The 22,549-nt window shown below is 45.3% G+C and overlaps 1 protein-coding gene across 2 annotated transcripts in view; it reads left to right on the top strand.

Moving 5' to 3' along the window:
* Positions 1-10,246, top strand: part of LOC147107833 (ATP-sensitive inward rectifier potassium channel 15-like) — a 39,595-nt gene extending 29,349 nt beyond the window's left edge. For both annotated transcript variants that reach the window (XM_086007178.1, XM_086007177.1), the window contains one exon: positions 4,175-10,246. In XM_086007178.1, the coding sequence (XP_085863304.1) occupies positions 4,191-5,297 (1,107 nt within the window). In that variant the 5' untranslated portion in view covers positions 4,175-4,190 and the 3' untranslated portion in view covers positions 5,298-10,246. The remainder of the gene's footprint in view (positions 1-4,174) is intronic.
* Positions 10,247-22,549: the final 12,303 nt, after the last annotated feature.

Genomic DNA, 22,549 nt, shown 5'->3' with positions numbered 1-22,549 from the left:
CCCCTCCCCTCCTCTGACCGCAATGTGTACTTCCTCAATATAATTGATGAGTACTCCCGTTTCCCGTTTGCCATCCCTTGCTCGGACATGACCAGTACCACGGTCATTAAATGTCTGAATGACCTCTTCGCCTTGTTCGGTTTCCCTAGCTATATCCATAGCGACAGGGGCTCATCTTTTATGAGCGACGAACTTCGGCAGTACCTGCTCGCGAGAGGCATTGCTACAAGCAGGACCACCAGCTACAACCCCCGGGGTAACGGCCAGGTGGAAAGGGAGAATGCGACAGTCTGGAAGGCAGTCCTTTTAAACTTAAAATCTAAGGGCCTTCCGACCTCCCGCTGGCAGGAGGTCCTCCCTGCGGCGCTCCATTCCATTCGGTCGCTGCTCTGTACACCCACCAATGCCACTCCTCACGAGAGAATGTTCTCCTTCCCCAGGAAGTCCACGTCGGGGATTTCGCTACCAACATGGCTGACTTCTCCAGGTCCCGTCCTACTGCGGAAGCACGTGAGGACCCATAAGGCGGACCCCCTGGTCGAGAGGGTGAGCCTCCTCCACGCTAACCCGCAGTATGCTTACGTGGTGTACCCGGACGGGCGGGAGGACACAGTCTCCATTCGAGACCTCGCACCTGCAGGTGCTCCTGAAACACCCTCTTCGCCACCCACCGCTACTCCTGCCTACCCCCAGGACACAGTCCCCGCACGAGACCTCGCACCTTCGGGTGCCTCTGAGAGACCACCATCGCTACCTCCCATTACCCATGCTCTGACCCCTGTAGACGGCATGCAGCAGCCCCAGGGTCCGCCACCTGCTACTCCTCCTCTGAACGAGACACCGGGTTCAACGTTGGATGCTGCACCATCACCGCCGCTGCTGCGACGCTCAGGACGGCTTACAAGGCCTCCTGATAGACTTCAGTACACGAATTTTTAGTGCACTTCACCCCGCCGGACTCAATTCTAAACAAGGGGTGAATGTGGTAAACCACTGTTGTTAGTATTGTTGTACTTGTCTGTGCATGCCTCAGCTGACTCCGCCCCTGGCTCCACCCTCATGGCTGGGTATAAAGGTCGCTGCTCAGAAGCCTCCGGCCCTTTTGGATACCAGGCAACCCCAAGAGGCATGCTCTGTTCTTTGGTAATAAAAGCCTGTTTATTACTTACTCAATCTCCAGTCTTTTGTAGCAATTGATAGTGCTTCACTAACTAGAAAGGGAAAAGGTCAGTACAGAAACTAGAACACCAGATTGGATTATGGCAGGTTTTAGAAAGGTGAGGAGTGAGCTAGCTGAGGTGAGGTGGAAGGGGAAATTGGCACACAGGACTGAAGAGGACTATAATAATAATAATAATGAAAAAACTAAAGGAGAATATGAGAAAATAAAGAAGTAGTTATGAGCAGGATAAGGAAAGCTAAGAGCAATTACAAGGAAATACTTTCAGGAAACATCAGAAGAAGCAGTAACAATTTTTATAAGAATATCAATAAAAAGAGAATTGTTGGGACCCCTGGGAAGAGAGGATTGTCACGTTGTGGGTGATGACCAAAACATACGGACGGTATTTAATAAATACTTCAGATTGGTCTTTACTGAAGAGTTGAATCCTGAAGTGGTTCAGCAAGTTGGGTGATACTATGAAAAGAAAAAAAAAGACTTGCATTTATATAGCACCGTTCATGACCACCAGACATCTCTAAGCACTTTATAGCCAATTAAGTACTTTTTGAAGTGGAGTCACTGTTGTAATGTGGGAAGCGCGACAGCCAATTTGCACACAGCAAGGTCCCACAAACAGCAATGTGATAATGACCAGATAATCTGTTTTTGTTATGTTGGTTGAGAGATAAATTATTGGCCAGGACAGCGGGAATAACTCCCCTGCTCTTCTTCGAAATAGTGCCATGGGATCTTTTACATCCACCTGAGAGGGCAGATGGGGCCTAGGTTTAACGTCTCATCTGAAAGACAGCACCTCTGACAGTGCAGCACTACCTCAGCACTGCACTGAAGTGTCAGTCTAGCTTTTTGTGCTCAAGTCCCTGGAGTGTGACTTGAATCCACAACCTTCTGCCTCAGAGGCAAGTGTGCTACCCAATGAGCCACAGCTGACACTATGATGGATAAAAGGAAAGATTCAGATAAGTTAGTTAAGCTAAAGGAAGACAAGGTGCCAGGATCCAACACAATACATTCTAGGATGCTGAAAGAGTTGAGGGAGAAAAATGCAGATGCCCTAAAAATTGCATTTGACGTCTCTATTGAGTATTGCGTATGGACTACAGAGTGACCAGTGTAATACCATTTTAAATAATGGAGATGGAGCAATATGGTAATTACAGGCCAGTTAGCTTAAACACCATGGTAGGGAAAATCTTAGAGACTTTAATAACAGATGAACTAACCACATATCTAGATAAAGAGAAAATAGAACAAGCCAGCATAGATTTTAAAAGAGACTTGTGCTTAACAAACCTCAATTTGTTGAGCAGGTAACAGACATGGTAAATGGGGGAAATGCAGTGGATGTTGTGTACATGGACTTTTGGAAAGCCTCTGACAGTGCACCACCTGGAAGATTACTAGAGAAGATTAAGGGGTATGAAATTAATGGTAGGACAGCAAACTGGATTAAAAATTGGTTAGAAGGAGAAAAAATGAGGAAATACAAATACGGGTCTTTTTTCCTAAGAGCAACACATGACACAACACAGAGCGATAGGATAGAAGTGTTTAAAATTATGAAAGGATGCAACAGGGTAGATATAAGCAGATTGTTTCCAGTAGTTGAGGGGTCACGAAGGAGTGGCCCTAGATACAAGATTAAATGTAAGAAATTTAGAACAGAGGGTACTTTATACAGAGAGTTGTGAGGCTGTGGAATTCATTTCTAGGGTTAGTGGTTGAGTACTATCAACATTCAAGATTAGATTGAATAGGTGGATGAAAGAAAAAGGGCTTAAGGAATATGGCAGTGGAGTGGGTAAATATAAATAGAACTGCATGGAAGGTAAATGTTGACACGAATTACATTGAGTTGAATGGCTCTTTTCCATATGTATTTCTATGTGTTACTGCGGGGATCTGTGTTGGAGCCTCAACTATTCACAGTATTCATTAACAACTTAGATGATGGCATATAAAGCCATATATCCAAATTTGCCTTTGACCAAAGATAAGCGGCATTGTAGGCAGTGTAGATGAAAGCATACGATTACAAAGGGATATTGATAGATTAAGTGAATGGGCAAACCTGTGGCAAATTAATTTCAATGTAAGCAAACGTGAGGTCATCCACTTTGGATCTGAAAAGGATAGAACAAGGTACTTTCTAAATGGTGAAAAGCTAAAAACAATGGAGGTCCAAAGAGACTTGGGGGTCCTGGTACTTAGATCATAGGTCATATAAATGTCATGAACAGGTACAGAAAATAATCAAAAAGGCTAATGGAATGCTGGCCTTTATATCTAGAGGACTAGAATACAAGGGGGTAGAAGTTATGCTGCAGCTATACAAAACCCTGGTTAGACCACACCTGGAGCACTGTGAGCAGTTCTGGGCACCACACCTTAGGAAGGATGTATTGGCCTTGGAGGGAGTGCAGCGTAGGTTTACCAGAATGATACCTAGACTTCGTGGGTTAAGTTACGAGGAGAGATTACATAAATTAGGGTTGTATTCCCTAGAATTTAGAAGGTTAAGGGGTGATCTGATTGAAGTTTAAGATATTAAGGGGAACAGATAGGGTAGACGGAGAGAAACTATTTCCACTGGTTGGGAATTCTAGGACTAGGGGGCATCGTCTAAAAATTAGAGCCAGACCTTTCAGGAGTTAAATTAGGAAACACTTCTGCACACACAGGGTGGTAGAAGTTTGGAACTCTCTTCCACAAACGGCAATTGATGCTAGATCAATTGCTAATTTTAAATCAGAGATTGATAGCTTTTTGTTAACCAAAGGTATTAAGGAATATGGGCCAAAGGCAGGTATATGGAGTAAGATCGCAGATCAGCCATGGTCTCATTGAATAGCGGAACAGGCTTGAGGGGCTGAATGGCCTCCTCCTGTTCCTATGTTCCTACTGCTTTGTATATCTACTGTATGGTTCTTCAATGCAACATTCCCCCTAGTGTTTAACAAACCTTTTTGTTGTCCTTGTATCTGTTAGATCATTGCCTTTCAAGATGGAGAATTCTGAGAACATTAGCATGGTCGCCCATGTTGCAAGACGGCGTGTCGTGTCAAAAGATGGTCACAACAATGTGAAAATTGACCAAGTGGATGGCTGGGCCTTCCTCTACCTACAGGATCTTTGGACCACCGTCATTGACATGAAATGGCGCTACAAGCTAACTCTCTTCACCGCAACGTTTGTGATGACCTGGTTCCTTTTTGGGATTCTCTGGTATGCCATTGCATTTGTACATGGAGATTTAGAGTTACTACATCCCCCTGCTAACCACACACCATGTGTGGTGAACATTGAAACCTTAACAGGAGCATTCCTGTTTTCCCTAGAGTCCCAGACGACCATTGGCTATGGCTTCCGCTGCATCACGGAGGAGTGCCCTTTTGCCATTATCCTGCTAATCACTCAGTTGGTCATTACCACCTTGGCGGAGATCTTTGTCACTGGTACTTTTCTGGCAAAGATTGCAAGGCCAAAAAAGCGCTCTGAGACTATCCGTTTTAGCTACCATGCTGCCATCGCCATACATGATAACAAACTTTGCCTCATGCTCCGGGTGGCAAACATGAGGAAGAGTCTTCTGCTCCAGTGCCAGCTTTCTGGGAAATTCCTGCATAACCACGTCACCGAGGAAGGTGAGACCATCAAACTCAGGCAGGCAAATGTGGATTTTCAGGTGGACACTGGCTCTGTAAGCCCCTTCCTCATCTTCCCCTTGACTTTTTATCACATCATTGACGAGAAAAGCCCACTGAATAGATATACATCGGCCAACCTGCGGGATAAAGACTTTGAGTTGGTTGTCATTTTAACTGCCACAGTGGAGTCCACAGGTGCCGCTTGCCAGATCAGAACCTCTTATGTGCCAGAGGAGATACTTTGGGGCTATGAATTTGTGCCTCTTATGTCGTTGTCCCCTGGTGGGAAATACCTGGTTGACTTCAGTTTCTTCGACAAACTTAGGAAGAGCTCAAATGCTTACTTTGCCTCTGAATCATTTGGGTATGGGGACATTGATAAGCTGAAACTTGAAGAAAAATACAGAGAGGATGAACAGAACAAATTGATCAGTAGGATCCAAACTGTTCACAGCAATGTCTAACAAAATGTTTGGACAGAATATGATCTGAATAATACCAGCGTCCTTTGGAAGTTTTATAATCAATGAACATCTGCCTGGTACATAACAGGCCTTCAGTGAAGCCATTAGCACATTCATCAAAAGAGAGCATTTAGTCAAAGCCAATATCAGAAGGTTCCCAATGATCTTATGTAACAAGAACAATATTGGTAAATATGTTAAGGAAAAAAATGTAGTCTTTTTATTTGATTATTCACTTTTTGTTAAAACTTAATGATGCAACCTTACTAGCAGTCTCTTCAGACAATGCTATGGTTATTGCTCCTCAGAACTTGTCTCTTATTCCTTCAAAGCTTCAGATATGCCACCCTACTTGCTGTCTTCCTCCTCCTTGCATCATTACTGTGTTGAAATCCGGGCTCTACGTGTCAGCTTTTACTCTTAACGCATTCTTTTCTGGGACCTCAGAACTGTGTAACCACCTCCCTCCCTCAGCATTACCTTCAGCTTACAACCTACCACCTTTTAAAACCCAAGGTAGGCATCACCTAACCCAGTGCTGTCCAATAGAAATCATTGACTGGCCACAGGCCTGGCTACGCCCACACCATTTTAGCCACATGAACTAATTTTAGTAGAAAACACCTTACAGGCAATATGGCTTCCAGGCCGCCTGCCTTATCTGCGGCCTGAAGGAGGCCGTGTTCCATGTCTATACGGAATGTGAGAGGTTGCAGCCTCTTTCATTATTTGAAGGGGCTGCTCCTCGATTTTTGGCTGCACTTCAGTCCCACGCTCCTGATCTTTGGTCACCCGGTGCGGAGGGGAGCGGGCAGATCGGAGGACCTCCTCATGGGACTGCTCCTGAGCCTGGCCAAAAAAGCCATCAACTGGTCCAGGTAGCGGGCGGTCGAGGGGGTCGTTCGGCCCGATTGCCTGCCTATTATCCGCGGCCATGTTTGCGTCCAGGTGGCCCTGGAGATGGAGCACGCGGTGTCCGCCGGCACGCTTGAGGCCTTCCGCGACCGGTGGGCGCCGCGGGGACTGGAGTGCATCATCGCCCCGGCCAGTCAAATTTTAATTTAATTTGTTAAGGTTTATTTAAAGTTTTATTAGTTACAGTCATTTTGTTTAATCACCTATCCAAAAGAGTACAAGCAATATAGATCAGGCACAGTGCTGTCTTTCTACATCTTTCCAGGTTCTTGTCCAGCAGTTGCGAGTGGTCCTTTGATTTCGTCAGAGTGATTGCTGGGAATGTTGACTCGCACATTGAGACTCGCCAGACCCGGCCCCGCTCTCCCTCTGCCCCTCCCCCCGCTCTCCCTCCACCCCGCCCCTCCCCCGCTCTCCCTCTGCCCCGGCCCCCACTGTCCCTCCAGACACACCTCCTCCTCCACTCTCCCTCCAGACCCTCCTCCTCCACTCTCCCTCCGCCCCACCCCTCCTCCTCCACCCTCCCTCCAGAACCCCCCTCTCCCTCCAGACCCCCCTTCCCCGCTCTCCCTCCAGTCTCGGCCCTGCTCTCCAGAACGCGGTGGGATGCTGCTTGCCCTTTGCCGCGTCGTGCCCTATTGGAGCTGTTCATTATGGGTTGGGCTTTCTTTCATCTGCTGACACGGAGTGGTTATTCCCATTTGTTGATCTGATCACCATGACAGCAGCCCTCTCCATACAATGTTGCTGGTGCTTCTATGATGGTGAAGTCTGTCATTTCACCTGTGCTATACTCCATTTTAGCAGATAATCAATTATTGGTAACCGAGTAAGTAAAGCACACCCAATGCTCAAAGCACTTCCACCGTCTGCTTTAGGCCTTACCATTTTACCAACAAAACAATTAAAGTACACGCGCCCAATGAAAGCGTCTATTACTCATTTTTTATTTACTAATCAGACCTACACATTTGGATTCCTAATTAGCAACATATGGCTAGTGGCTAATGCATTGGCCAACACTGGCCTAACCACCATGTCCTAATTCTTCCTTCCTGCTCTTTTCAATCTTAAAGGGGTGTCCTGCACTATGAGATGTGGCCCATGCCCAATAGTCTTCAATTGATCGAATATAAATGTGATTTATGTACCTGAATAGATTTTTTTAAAAGTTTAATCCCATAGAAATAACTTCTGTTCTTCTAGTGATATATTGGTGGGACGAGTATTGGCTAAAGTCTTGTATTGATCTTGATAAACAAATGATGCTACTAATTAGTGGCATGTCACTCTGTTATTAACTGGAAAGCATTTTACAGTTCCTTTTAATATGTATGGTTACTGTTTATTTTTACATTTTTATGAGATATATTTAAATTACACTTCATGCTTCCACCTATTTATGTCAATGTCCAATAAACTGAATAATTAATTGTAAATATATGGAACATTACTCACTGTGGACTCCAATAGAACTGGAAGCCCATTCGTGTATAAAGTTCTTATTTAAATGTGGTCTTACAGTGCTTTCCAAAGGAATATGCGAATCTGTGCTTTGTTATCCTGAGAAGCAATGCATTGTTTTGGTGTATATATTGTTTGCACGTTCATCACTGGGCTATTACAGGAAACTCTTTGGTATCCGGCACCGACGGGACCGGCGTGTTGCCGGTTGATCAAAAATTCCGGATGACAGAGAGGGTTATCTACCGCAGCTATTTTTAACAAAGAAAAATAAAAAAATCAAGAAATGTGCCGTGTGCAGTAATTGGGTACTCACCTACAGAAAGTTGTGTTAAATGATGGTGGAAGATGCTTGATTAAGTACAGTACTGCCAGTTGAGGGTAATGCAATGCAATGACTACCAGCAGTGTGGGAGACACACAGTACCCCTGTAAAATGGTGGATCAGAAGAGACTACCGGCAGCGCGGGAGAGTCAGACTCCTGTTACAGGGGTATTGAGGTGTTCCGACTTCCGACAGCGCCAAGAAACTGAGTAGTGGCAGTTTGGAGAACTACCACCACTGACTAACTCGGCCACCGCGGGAGACTCGGACTCGGACTTGGCAACATTGCCGGTTATTGAGGTGTTGTTTTCGGAGTGAGAATTTTGCCGGTTAATAGAGAATTCCGGATATTTTAGGTGCCGTTTAAACGAGAGTTTCCTGTACTTTCCGATTTAGAAGTGATGTGCATTACTCTGTGAGGGGTCATTTTGATTTTGGGTGATAGTGTAAAACAGGCAGTATCGGTTGGGCTGCCCGTTAAACAACACTCCCAGTTTCCGTTTCTATTAATCTCAATCAGGAGAGGTGTTTAACAGGGGGGCTGAGCTGATATTGCCCATTTTACACTATCCTCTGAAGTCAAAATCACCCACTTACTCTCTTGAGCTGTTCTGATGTATATAAAAAAAATTCTAGCTCTAATGCTGCAGCCTGGGACATGTATCTACTGTATACTGCTATTGTTGGTATGACTATTTGCAAAATGTACAGGCACCTTTTGGTGTTGGTTATGTTGTTTGCACAGTAGAAGATGGAAATGTCGAGGCTGTGCTGCCAGAGCAGTGTGTTGCTCTGTGCAAGTGTGAGCGAGAGATGGAGTTATAGCTGTCTAGGCCCAATCCTGCACCCCTGTACTCGTGTCCAGCGAGTCATGGCGCCAGCGACTGGGCCTCGCAGTTTCTGCTCTTACAAGTCAACGGTCAAAATTAGTTTATATTTTAAAACAAAAAGTAAATTATTGAAGCAGGGGTTCTTTGTACTAGTACTGATCTATCAAGAGCAGAATTGCCCTGGCCTCTGTGTGGTGACATCGTAAATGCATTCAGAAAGGCTCTGTGATTTTGCTACACATAGCTACCAGAGCAAGTCTTCCAGCCTGTACGACTATGTTTTAATTCTATGTAAGGATGTATTTAATAGTAAATAACCTAGATATTCTTACTGGTAGCTAACTGGAGATGGGGGAGGGGGTTATGGGTTCAAACGTGGGGCATCCAGGACTTCCTTTGAAGATCTCCAACTGTTTCTTAGTGTTGCACACATTCAGACCTTCAAGAGACTCAGTTTCACACTGTGCATTTACTTGTATGTTCCGGTTACTTACTGTGACATTTCTTAGTCCATTCTTCGTAATGTATTTCCATTGCTGACTGTGCACTGTTCTGCCTTTGACCAACTCATCAACTTGTTATACTGCAGAAGGATTGTGGACCTTCGATTCACTTATAGTTGGTCCCTTTAAAAATGTTATTAGTGCATTTCCCCAACTTTTATCCCGCTCCCCAAATTTGTTTTGTTACACCACTAGCTCCACTTGTCACCTCCCGTGTAATCACTTTGGGTTAACCAATACCAGGGCCAAAACCTTCCTTATTGATCTGGATAAGGGGACTCGCCTGAATTCATTATACATGTAGGTTTAATCCATCAGCACAACCGAATGGAGCAACAATCCATAATGTATTACTTGCCAGATTGTTAAAGAAAGAACTTGTGTCCCAAAGCACTTTACAGCCAATGAAGTACTTTTTTTGAAGTGTAATCACTGTTGTAATGTAGGAAACGCAGCAGGCAATTTGCACAGAGCAAGCTCCCACAAACAGCAATGTGATAATGACCAGATAATTTGTTTTAGTGATGTTGGTTGAGGGATAAATATCAGCCGGGACACCGGGAGAACTTAAGTGCTCTTCTTCGAAATAGTGCCGTGGGATCTTTTACGTCCACCTGAGAGGGCCGGCGGGGGCTCTGTTTAACGTCTCATTGGAAAGACTGCACCTCCGGCAGTGCAGCAGTCCCTCAGCACTGCACAGGAGTGTCAACCTAGATTATGTGCTCAAGTTGCTGTGGCTTGAACCCACAACCGTCTGACTCCAAGGCAAGAGTGCTACCCACTCAGCCACGGCTGACACCTGGGCCCTGATAATAGCAGGTAGGCAGGAAGGGTGCAGGTGGAGGTTTAGCCGCCAAGAAGTATCGGTTTCCTGGAGGTCCTGCCGAATTTAACAGCAGGACCTGATTTTTTTTTTAAATCTCTTTCCCAGCCGCATCCAGACAGATTGAAGGGGATCTGGTATCAGCGATGGGGTAAGTGATCAGGAGGGCCTGGGTCAGATCACGTGGGTGTGGGGGAGGGGGTCGCTCAGATCGCAGGAGGTGTCGGTCAGATCATGGGGGAGTGGGGGGGGGATCACAATGCAGGGGGTTTGCAGGTTTGCTTGTTGGGCCGGGAGGAAACGCTCCTGGCCCACAAGCAGTGCCGTAAAGGCACTTACCTGTTCCACCCTTCATGCTTCCCTTCAGCTGCCAGGTTTCCTGAGGCCCAGGAAACCCGTCCTGTAGGTCTTAAAAATAAAAGTGGCATTAAAATCGAGGCACGCAGCCTCCTTAAAATATTTTAGGAACCGATCCGCCTCCTGAGAACTAAATGGTTGCCTGCCTCTGTTAAAACCAGGAGTGAGTGGGTTGGGATCTGGTTGCCCGTTTTTTAATTTTTAGTGTTGTAATGAAAGAAGATAGAATGTAGAGTATTGCATATGTATTAGAATTATGACATTCCATAATCCCATTAAAAACCTTTTAAACAATCAAAAGTGCCACATGGGATCACCCCCGATTCTTTATTGGCTAAAGGCACCTTGTGGATAAAGTCAAAATTCAGTTGAGCTCTACTGCCCTCCACAGTCAAATAGCCTAAAGACACAATCTCGGCTCCCACCTGAAGAATGGCTGCTTGGCTAAGTTAGCGGAGAGCTGCTGGTATCTGCTGACCTGCACAAATAGTGCCTTTAGGGTAGGCAATTGGAGGAGAAAAAGTATTTAAAAACTTGGAAAAGGTTCTAAATGATTACAAGGAACAGCCAACTGAAAGGTGTTACATGTACAAAAGCTGGAAGGGCAAGTTGTAGTGGGAGCCATTTGTAAATGACTCTGAGATTCCTGTATTAAGAGTGCACGTAGCTACGAGTAGTTTTGGTGTTATATAGTGTACGTCGGGGGCATAGGTCTGCCGTGGTGGTCTTCTGAAGACCGTGATGGTAGTTCTGTCAGATGGTGGACAGGGGGTTCCAAGAGTTACAAAGGTAATTCATCTATTGTATCACATATCACAAATGGCCAGTAGGATAAGGGTGTTCTTGCTGCTGTAACGCAGGGAGATTTGTAGCCACTCCTTATTGTAAACATAAGCGAGAGTAAGCATAATTGTGTAATAATTAATGTAGCAATAGACTGTATTTCAAAATGTCTTCTTGGAGCAAGAGATCCTTGCACGTTCATATTGGAATGCGTGTTTCTGTTCAGTTTTACAATACAGTCTGTAAGATGGGACATGCCATCACGGGGTTGGATGTCCATGAGGGGTTTCAGACCGTCTGCCGTAACTTCGGCGCAAGATCTGCAGAAACCTCGGACAAGCGTCAAACCAAATTTTTTCAGGAAAATCTCCGAAGAAACTCAACCCCTACATCTCAAAATGAAGGATTTAGAAGAAAATCATCTCAATTCACATTAACATTGTAGCATATCAAAAACAGATGTATTATTATACAATAAAACTATTTTTCACAGAACATCGTCATGTCTCTTATATTGTGGTGTCTACCATACCATCTCATTAGCAGTTCACAGAATCACAGATAGAGGCCATTTCGGCCCATCGAGCCTGCACCGACACATATCCCACCCTATCCCCGTAACCCCACGTATTTAATCCCCTAACACTAAGGGTCAATTTATCATAGCCAAATCAACCTAACCTGCATATCTTTGGACTGTGGGAGGAAACCGGAGCACCCGGAGGAAACCCACGCAGACACAGGGAGAATGTGCAAACTCCACACAGACAGTCGCCCGAGGCCAGATTTGAACCCGGGTCCCTGGCGCTGTGAGGCAACAGTGCTAACCACTATGCCACCGTGCCCCCTGTTAGTAAGAACGGTAGCATATTGGTTATGTTTCTGGACTAGTAATCCAGAGGCCTGAACTAATGATCTGGAGACATGAGTTTAAATCCCACCACGGCAGCTGGGGAATTTAAATTCAGTTAGTTAACTAAATCTGGAATAAAAAGCTAGTATTAGTAATGGTGACCATGAAACTACTGGATTGTTGTAAAAACCCATCTAGTTTACTAATGTCCTTTTAGGGAAGGAAATCTGCCGTCCTTACCCGCTCTGGCCTATATGTAACTCCAGACCCACAGCAATGTGGTTGTCTCTTAACTGCCCTCTGAAATGGCCCAGCAAGCCACTCGGTTGTAACAAACTGCTACGAAAAACAATAAGAATCAAACTGGAGGGCACAGATTGCAGCGGTTCAAGACGGCGGCTCACCACCACCTTCTCGAGGCCAGTTAGGGATGGACAATAAATGTTGGCCTTGGCCAGCGACGCCCATGTCCATGAACGAAAAAAGTAAAAGTGGTGAAAATGGGGTTTAACGGTGGATCCATGGATCAATATTTGGTTTCATTCTTTTTATCTTCTACATCAACTCCACTTTCCTGCACTATCCCCATATCCTTTGATTCCCTTAATATCCCAAAATTTATCGATCTCTGTCTTAAATATACTCAACGACGGAGCCTCCACAGCCCTCTGGGGTAGAGAATTCCAAAGATTCACCACCCTCTGAGTGAAGAAATTTCTCCTCATCTCAGTCCTAAATGGCTCTCTGAGTAAAGGAGTTTCTCCTGAATTCTATATTGGATTTATTAGAAATGGCATAAAGTTATTTAAGATTTGCTAGGTTAGCACCATCTATGGTTCTTCATCTATGTCCATGGTCGTTAGTCTATAGCCTAGAAATCAACAATGTCCAATGAACGATGAGTTTGTCAGATTCCTCTGTCCATTATTTTAATGGAAGGGTTAACTGCTTTAGGGGTGCAATATCAACCTAACTCGCCTGGTGGGAAACGGAATGGATTGAATAGAATGCTGGTGTACCCTGACTTATGCCTCTTCACATTTTTTTTCTCACATGACAGTTGTTGATGATTCTGCCATTGCCTCATCTAGAGTCATCTTTTGTTTCTTAACTTGTCCCATTACAGGAAACTCTTTGGTATCCGGCACCGACGGGACCGGGATGCTGCCGGTTAATTAAAAATTCCGGATGACGGAGAGGATTATCTACCGAGGCTATTTTTAACAAACAAAAATTAAAAAATCAAGAAATGTGCAGTATACAGTAATTGGGTAGTCACCTACAGAATGTTGCATTAAACGGATGGTGGAAGATGCTTGATTAAGTACAGTACTGCCAGTTGAGTGTAATCCATAATGCAAGATGGGAGAGATAACTCACAATAAAGATGGCGAGACACACAGAAAAATGGCGGATCGGAAGAGACTACCGGCAGCGTGGGAGAGTCAGACTCCTGTTATTGAGGTGTTTGGACTCCCGACAGCGCCAAGAAGCCGAGTAGTGGCAGTTTGGAGAACTACCCCCACTGACTAACTCGGCCACTGCGGGAGACTCGGACTTGGCAACATTTCCGGTTATTGAGGTGTTGTTTTCGGAGTATGAATTTTGCCGGTTAATAGAGAATTCCGGATATTTAGCTGCTGTTTAAACGAGAGTTTCCTGTACCTTCTCCTTTTGCCGTGCACATCATGCCTTTTGTCTGTTAATCACTCCTGCCTTCCAGCCTATCACAGACCTTCCCTTTGTTCTTTCCTCCCCTCTTCCCTGTCTCTGCCCCTGCACTTGCTTAAATATCTGTTACTTCTCTAACCTTTTCCAGTTCTGACGAAGGGTCATCGACCCGAACCGTTAACTCTGTTTCTCTCTCCACAGATGCTGCCTGACCTGCTGAGTGTTTCCAGCATTTTCTGTTGTTGTTTCAGATATAAGAACATAAGAAATAAGAGCAGGAGTAGGCCATACAGCCCCTCGAGCCTGCTTCGCCATTCAATAAGATCATGGCTGATCTTCGACCTCAAACTTTCCCGCCCGATCTCCATATCCCTTGATTCCCCTAGAGTCCAAAATCTATCTATCTATCTCAGCCTTGAATATACTCAAAGACTCAGCATTCACAGCCCTCTGGGGCAGAGAATTCCAAAGATTCACAACCCTCTGAGTGAAGAAAGTCCTCCTCATCTCAGTCTTAAATGGCCGACCCCTTATCCTGAGAATATGCCCTCTAGTTCTAGACTCTCCAGCCAGGGGAAACAACCTCTCAGCATCTACCCTGTCAATCCCCCTCAGAATCTTGTATGTTTCAATCTTGTATGCCTCTCGGTTGACTTCAATGGAGAGTAAGATCAGACCTGACCTGGTTTCCCATCAGGCAAGTGAGGTTAAAATTGCCCCTCCCCCCACCCCCATTGGACAGAATGCCAAATGCATTAAGTATCTGTCTGTTCATTTTGCACACAGCCATTTCATGTTTCTTATTTTGCTCTTTCAATCCCAGTGCAGCCCTGGAAAGGGGATTAAATGATCCTGTGGCACCATTGGAAGCTGAGCAGAGAGTTCTCCTGCAACCTACATGCCAGAAGAGATCAGCTCGTCATTTATCATTTGCAGTTTGAGGGACCTTGCGGCGCGCAAATGAGCTCCACGCTTGCCAGCATGATGATCGCGACCACTCTTTCAAAATAGTTCATTGGCTGTGAAGCACTCTGGGACATCCTGTGGCCATGAAAGGTGCCAGTTTTTAGTTTTTAGTCAAAATCAAAGGGTTGGAATTCCTCTCATTGGTATTTACAAGAAACGAATGCATTCATATGAAATTCATCGTTGTGCTATTTTAATACCTTCATTCAGAAATATATTAAAATAACATCCAGAGGAATTTCAAAAAAAATGTGCTAACATATTCATTAACAACTTGGAGAGTAATTTCAACCTCAAAACCCCAAGATCTTGCACTGCGTTGGTGTACGGGTTGTTTTTCCAATACCCTCTCTGTTTTGGTCAGTTCTATTATAGAATCGTACAGCACAGAAGGAGGCCATTTGGCCCATCATACCTGTGCCAGCTCTTTGAAAGGGCTATCCAATTTGCCCGACTCCCCGGCTCTTTCCCCATAGCCCTGCGAATTTTTCCCCTTCAAGTATTTATCCAATTCTCTTTTGAAAGTTACTATTGAATCTGCTTCCACCATCCTTTCAGGCAGCGCATTCCAGATCATAACAATTTGCTGTGTAAAACAAATTCTCCTCATCTGCCCCCTGGTTCTCTTAGCCAATTACCGTAAATCTGTGCCCTCTGGCTACCGACCCTCCTGCCAGTGGAAACAGTTTCTCCCTATCTACTCTATCAAAACTAATGTTTCCTCTAATTCTTTTGGGTGTGAGGCCCCTTTAAGAAGCATTTTTTCGTGCAGTTTTTCCATTGTAAAGCTGGTGACCGGCCTACGCTGGACCTCCAGACCAGCCGCACAGCTTAAAGGGAACATTGATCAAAACCCCTCAGAATTTTGAACACCTCTACTAAATCTCCCCTTAACCTTCTCTGCTCTAAGGAGATTGTATGCACGTCTGTTGTTTACTCTGTCCTAATTTATTGCCTTCTACTACCTATTCGTCCCAGATTCAGATTTTTTACAAAAAAACTGCTTACATGCATCCCTGCTTCTAGTAAAAGAGGCCAGCGTAGTTTTGTTAAACAACTTCACTTGTTTTGCTTTCCATTTCATTCTCTTCTGAAGGCGTCGGCGGCACGGTGGCATAGTGGTTAGCACTGTTGCCTCACAGCGCCAGGGACCCGGGTTCGAATCCGGCCTCGGGCGACTGTCTGTGTGGAGTTTGCACATTCTCCCCGTGTTTGCGTGGGTTTACTCCGGGTGCTCCGGTTTCCTCCCACAGTCCAAAGATGTGCAGGTTAGGTTGATTGGCTATGATAAATTGACCCTTAGTGTTAGGGGGATTAAATATGTGGAGTTACGGGGATAGGGTGGGATATGTGTAGGGGTTACGGGGATCGGGTGGGATATGTGTCGGTGCAGGCTCGATGGGCCGAAATGGCCTCTATCTGCACTGTGGGGTTTCTGTGATTTCTGTGATTCTGTGAATTTCAGCGGCAGCAGCGGGGCTATAAAAGTCCCAGAGACCAGGTAAGGCCTCACAGTGTCGGCGGGTGTTTCAGCGGCAGCAGCGGTGCTATAAAAGTCCCAGAGACCAGGTAAGGCCTCACAGCGTTGGCGGGTGTTTCAGCGGCAGCAGCGGGGCTATAAAAGTCCCAAAGACCAGGTAAGGCCTCACAGCGTCGGCGGGTGTTTCAGCGGCAGCAGCGGGGCTATAAAAGTCCCAGAGACCAGGTAAGGCCTCACAGCGTCGGCGGGTGTTTCAGCGGCAGCAGCAGGACTATAAAAGTCCCAGAGACCAGGTAAGGCCTCAGTGCGTCGCCGGGTGTTTTAGCGGCAGCAGCAGGACTATAAAAGTCCCAGAGACCAGGTAAGGCCTCACAGCGTCGGCGGGAATCCTGAGCGGCAGAGCGGGGCTATAAAAGTCCCAGAGGCCAGGTAAGGCCTCACAGCGTCGGCGGGAATCTCGAGCGGCAGAGCGGGGCTATAAAAGGCCCCAGAGACCAGGTAAGGCCTTACAGCGTCGGCGGGTGTTTCAGAGGCAGCAGCGGGGCTATAAAAGGCCCCAGAGACCAGGTAAGGCCTACCAGTCTCCAGTCTGGGAACTCGGAGGGAAGGAGAGAGGTAAAAAGTAATCCAAGTGTGACGTCACCAGAAAGTGGGTAAGTGATTGGTTGGTAAGTATTTCTCCCTTTTTAAGCTTAAATCTCTTTGGTTTATAGTTTCTAAGGTGTGATATTCACCATCTAGAATCGGGGCAGAGGGTATTTAAGAATAATATTAATAAATTTAATTAATTACATAGAATGGGAGATCAGGTGATGTGTTGCTGCTGCAATATGTGGGAGCTGGTGAACACCATTGATGCTCACAGTGATCACATTTACCGTAAGTGTTGGCTGCTCGAGGAACTCCGGCTCCGTGTTGAAGAGCTGGAGTCCGAGCTTCAAACACTGAGACACATCAGGGAGGGGGAGAGTTAACTGGACTCTGTGTATCACGAGGTATTCACACCAATTAGATTAATTAATTCAGATGTAGTCCGTGGCCAGGGTCAGGATGGTGTGACTAGAAGTGAGGCAGGTACGGGGATCCAGGAGGTAGTGTTGGAGGAGCCGCAGCCCTTGCACTTGTCCAACAGGTTCGAGGCTCTTACTCCCTGTGAGGATGGGAACAGGGACTGCGAGGAGGATGAGCAACCTGGCCACAGCACCGTGGAGCGGGGGGCCATTCAAGTGGGGGGAGTTAAAAGAAATGTTGTAGTGGTAGGGGATAGTATCGTTAGGGGGATAGATAGAGTTCTTTGCAGCCGAGAGCGAGAGTCCCGAAGGCTGTGTTGCCTGCCCGGTGCCAGGGTTAAGGACATCTCCTCTGGACTGGAGAGAAACTTGGAGTGGGAGGGGGAGGATCCAGTTGTCGTGGTCCATGTTGGTACCAACGACATAGATAGGACAAGGAAGGAGGTTCTGCTGAGGGAGTTTGAGCAGCTAGGGGCCAAATTAAAAAGCAGAACCACAAGGGTAATAATCTCTGGATTATTACCTGAGCCACGAGCGAATTTGGCTAGGACAAATAAAATTAGAGAGTTAAATGCGTGGCTCAAAGACTGGTGTGGGAGAAATGGGTTTTGCTTCCTGGGACACTGGCACCAGTACTGGGGCAGGAGGGAGCTGTTCCGTTGGGACGGGCTTTACTTGGCCAGTGCTGGGACTAGAGTCCTGGTGGATCATATAACTAGGGCTGTAGAGAGGGCTTTAAACTAACTAGTGGGGGGGAGGTTCCTAGAGAGCAAATAATAAAAATGACAACAGAGAAGGTCATAGACTTAGGTAGCAGTGGGGAAATTAAAAACCAGAGCGTGTCAGGAAGGGGCAGAAGGTATGGAGTAAAAGGTAAAGTAATCAAAAGGGCAAAAGCAGGAACTAAGTGTCACAAAACATATTTGAAAGTTCTCTATCTGAATGCACGTAGCATTCGTAACAAAATAGACGAGTTAATGGCACAAATAACTACATATGGGTATGATCTTGCGGCCATTACAGAAACATGGCTGCAGGGTGACAATGCCTGGGAATTAAACATACCAGGTTATTTAACGATCAGGAAGGACAGGCAGGAAGGAAGGGGAGGTGGGGTGGCTATGTTAATAAAGGAAGGAATCACTGTAATACAGAGAAATGATATTGGGTCAAAAGATCAGGATAATGAAACAGTTTGGGTGGAGGTAAGGAATAATAAGGGGGAAAAAACACTAGTGGGCGTAGTCTATAGGCCTCCGAACAGTGGCAACTCTGTTGGACGGAGTATCAATCAGGAAATAGTTGAGGCTTGTAATAAGGGAACATCTATAATTATGGGGGATTTTAACTATCATATTAATTGGACAAATCAAATTGGGCAGGGCTGCCTTGAGGATGAGTTCATTGAGTGTATTAGGGATGGGTTTCTTGAGCAGTATGTAACTGAACCGACCAGGGGGCAAGCAACCTTAGATCTGGTCCTGTGTAACAAGACAGGATTAATTAAAAATGTCCTAGTAAAGGATTCCCTTGGAATGAGTGACCATAACATGGTTGAATTCCATATTCAATTAGAGGGTGAGAAGGTTGGATCTCAAACAAGCATGCTAAGCTTGAATAAAGGAGACTATGAAGCTATGAGAGCGGAATTGAGTAGAGTGGATTGGGAAAATAGATTAAAGGGTAAGACGATACATGATCAGTGGTGTACATTTAAGGAGTTATTTTACAACTTCCAAAAAAAATATATTCCACTGAGAAAAAAAGGGTGTAAAAGAAAAGACAGCCATCCGTGGCTAAGTAAAGAAATTAAGGATAGTATTCGACTAAAAACAAGGGCATATAAGGTAGCCAAATCTAGTGGGAGGATAGAGGATTGGGAAAACTTTAAAAGACAGCAAAAAATAACAAAAAGATTGATTAAGAAAGGGAAGATAGATTATGAAAGTAAATTAGCAAAAAATATAAAAACCGATAGTAAGAGTTTTTATAGTTATATAAAAAGAAAAAGGGTGGCTAAAGCAAATGTTGGTCCCTTAGAGGATGAGACCGGGAAATTAATGGTGGGAAATATGGAGATGGCAAAAACACTGCATGAATATTTTGTATCAGTCTTTACAGTAGAGGACACTAAAAATATCCCAACACTGGACAAACAGGGGGCTAAAGGGGGGGAGGAGCTAAACACGATCAAAATCACTAAGGAAGTGGTACTCGGTAAAATAATGGGACTCAAGGCGGATAAATCACCTGGACCTGATGGCTTACATCCTAGGGTCTTGAGGGAAGTGACGGTAGGGATTGTGGATGCATTGGTAATAATTTTCCAAAACTCCCTGGACTTAGCAAACGTCCCGGCAGACTGGAAAACTGCTAATGTAACACCCTTATTTAAAAAGGGCAGTAGACAAAAGGCTGGAAACTATAGACCGGTTAGCCTAACATCTGTGGTAGGTAAAATTTTGGAGTCCATTATTAAGGAGACAGTAACAGGACATTTGGATAATCATAATTTAATAGGACAAAGTCAGCATGGTTTTATGAAGGGGAAGTCATGTTTGACAAATTTGCTGGAGTTCTTTGAGGAAGTAACATATAGGGTGGATAAAGGGGAACCAGTGGACGTAGTGTATTTAGACTTCCAAAAGGCATTTGACAAGGTGCCACACAGAAGATTATTGCTTAAGATAAAAAATCACGGGATGGGGGTAATATTCTGGCATGGATAGAGGATTGGCTATCTAACAGAATGCAGAGAGTTGGGATAAATGGTTCATTCTCAGACTGGCAATCAGTAACTAGTGGTGTTCCGCAGGGGTCAGTGCTGGGTCCCCAACTCTTTACAATCTATATTAACGATTTGGAGGAGGGGACCGAGTGTAACATATCAAAGTTTGCAGATGATACTAAGATGGGAGGGAAAGTAGTGAGTGAGGAGGACATAAAAAACCTGCAAGGGGACATAGACAGGCTAAGTAAGTGGGCAGAGATTTAGCAGATGGAATACAATACTGGAAAGTGTGAGGTTATGCACTTTGGCAGGAAAAATCGTAGAGCAAGTTATTATCTTAATGGCAAGAAACTGGAAAGTACTGAAGTACAAAGGGATCTGGGGGTCCTGGTGCACGAAACTCAAAAGGTTAGTATGCAGGTGCAGCAAGTGATTAAGAAGGCCAATGGAATGTTGGCTTTCATTGCTAGGGGGATAGAATATAAAAATAGGGAGGTATTGCTTCAGTTGTACAAGGTATTGGTGAGACCGCACCTGGAATACTGCGTACAGTTTTGGTGTCCATACTTAAGAAAGGACATACTTGCTCTCGAGTCAGTACAAAGAAGGTTCACTCGGTTAATCCCGGGGATGAGGGGATGGACATATGAGGAGAGGTTGAGTAGATTGGGACTCTACTCATTGGAGTTCAGAAGAATGAGAGGCGATCTTATTGAAACATATAAGATTGTGAAGGGGTTGGATCGGGTGGATGCGGGGAGGATGTTCCCGATGATGGGTGAAACTAGAACTAGGGGGCATAGTCTTAGAATAAGGGGCTGCTCTTTCAAAACTGAGATGAGGAGGAACTACTTCACTCAGAGGGTGGTAGGTCCATGGACTATGCTGCCCCAAAAAGCTGTAGCAGCTACATCATTACATAAATTTAAAACAGAAATAGACAGTTTCCTAGAAGTAAAGGGAATAAAGGGTTATGGGGAGCGGGCAGGAATTTGGACATGAGTCTAGGTTCGGATCGGTCATGGCCCTGTGGGTAGCGGAGCGGGCCCAGGGGCCGTGTAGCCTGATCCTGCTCCTATTTCGTGTGTCTAATTCTGTTAGATTCAGGAGATGGTTCTGTGATAGTGGATTGGCGGTTAGGATCAGATCAGCCATGATCTTATTGAATGGCGGAGCAGGCTTGAGGGGCCGATTGGCCTACTCCTGCTACTATTTCTTATGTTCTTATGCAAGAAATCTTGAGTAGCTTTCTCTGTTTGTTTGTTTTAGCTTAAAAATTGAATCTGATACCAGAATAGCAAAAAAAAACTCGATTCCCTGTTTATATTGCAAACTTTATATATTTTGGTTAAATGCAGTTACAGTGCATTGGAGACACTGTATTCCATGTAAAACATGCATTGCAGAATCTGGGTCGGGCAAATCACTTCGCATTTGCTGTCGGGTTCTATAGATTTATCAACCAGCATGACGCTGGTATATTCCGCCAGCCTTCCACTTTAACTACAGCAGGTGACCAGTAGAAACCCGCAGAGAAGTGTCCGTGCCTGCTGGGAAACCAGCAGTGGCCTTGCGGCATTACAGGGCCCACATGCTCTACTTATTTGCTCTTCAGCTGTGGGTATCGCACGCAAGACTGCATTTATTGCCCATCCCCAGGTCCCTGGGTTGTGCTCCCTGGCGCTGCTTGTACAACTGAACTGGCTCGCCAGGCCTCTTCAGAGAGCATTAAGAGTTGACCGCACAGAGTCACATGTATGGGAGACCGGGTGTCGGGAGTGCGGGTCCCTCCCCTGGAGGACATTAATGATCTATTTGGGTTCTAACAACAGTCCAGCAGGTCTTTTTGTTTTCCTGGTTCCAGTACAAACATTATCAAATTCACTGAATTTAATTTCACAACTTGCATGGGGCGGGATATGAGCTCACAACAACAACAACAACTTGCATTTATACAGCGCCTTTAACGTAGTAAAATGTCCCAAAGTACTTCAGAGGAGCGTAATCAGACAACAACATTTGACACTGAGCCAAAGAAGGAGACGTTAGGACAAGAGATCAAAAGCTTGGTCACAGAGGTAGGTTTTATGTAGTCGTCAAGGAGGAGAGAGAGGTAGAGAGGCGGAGAGGTTTAGGGAGGGAATTCCAGAGCTTAGGGCCTCGGCAGCTGAAGGCACGGCCGCCAGTGGCGGGGCGATGGAAATCGGAGAGGCACAAGGGGCCAGAATTGGTGGAACCTCAGCATCATAACCACAACACTACAAAACCCATCTGAGCAGTGGTTGTGATAACTGTCCTAATATCTCCTTCTTTGGCTCGGTGTTAATTTTTGCCTGATTATGCCCCTATGAAGTGTCTTGGGATGTTTTGCTATGTTACAGGCGCTTTATAAATGCAAGTGGCAGTTGTTTTCTGAGTATAGTTCCCCTGTAAAGCATCGGCCGAGCACGTGTTACAGCAACAATGCTGCTTTCTCTGGTGGTGAGCTGATGGGGTGAGAATCAATGAGAGGATGACCACAGGCAGTCCTATCCTGACAGA

Source organism: Somniosus microcephalus, chromosome 14 (genome assembly GCF_052327205.1).
Source record: "Somniosus microcephalus isolate GS21.2 chromosome 14, FLI_Smic_1.0, whole genome shotgun sequence".
In the NCBI taxonomy this organism is placed as follows: domain Eukaryota; kingdom Metazoa; phylum Chordata; class Chondrichthyes; order Squaliformes; family Somniosidae; genus Somniosus; species Somniosus microcephalus.
The sequence above is the reverse complement of the archived record's forward strand: the minus strand, read 5'-3'. Positions and strand labels throughout refer to the sequence as shown.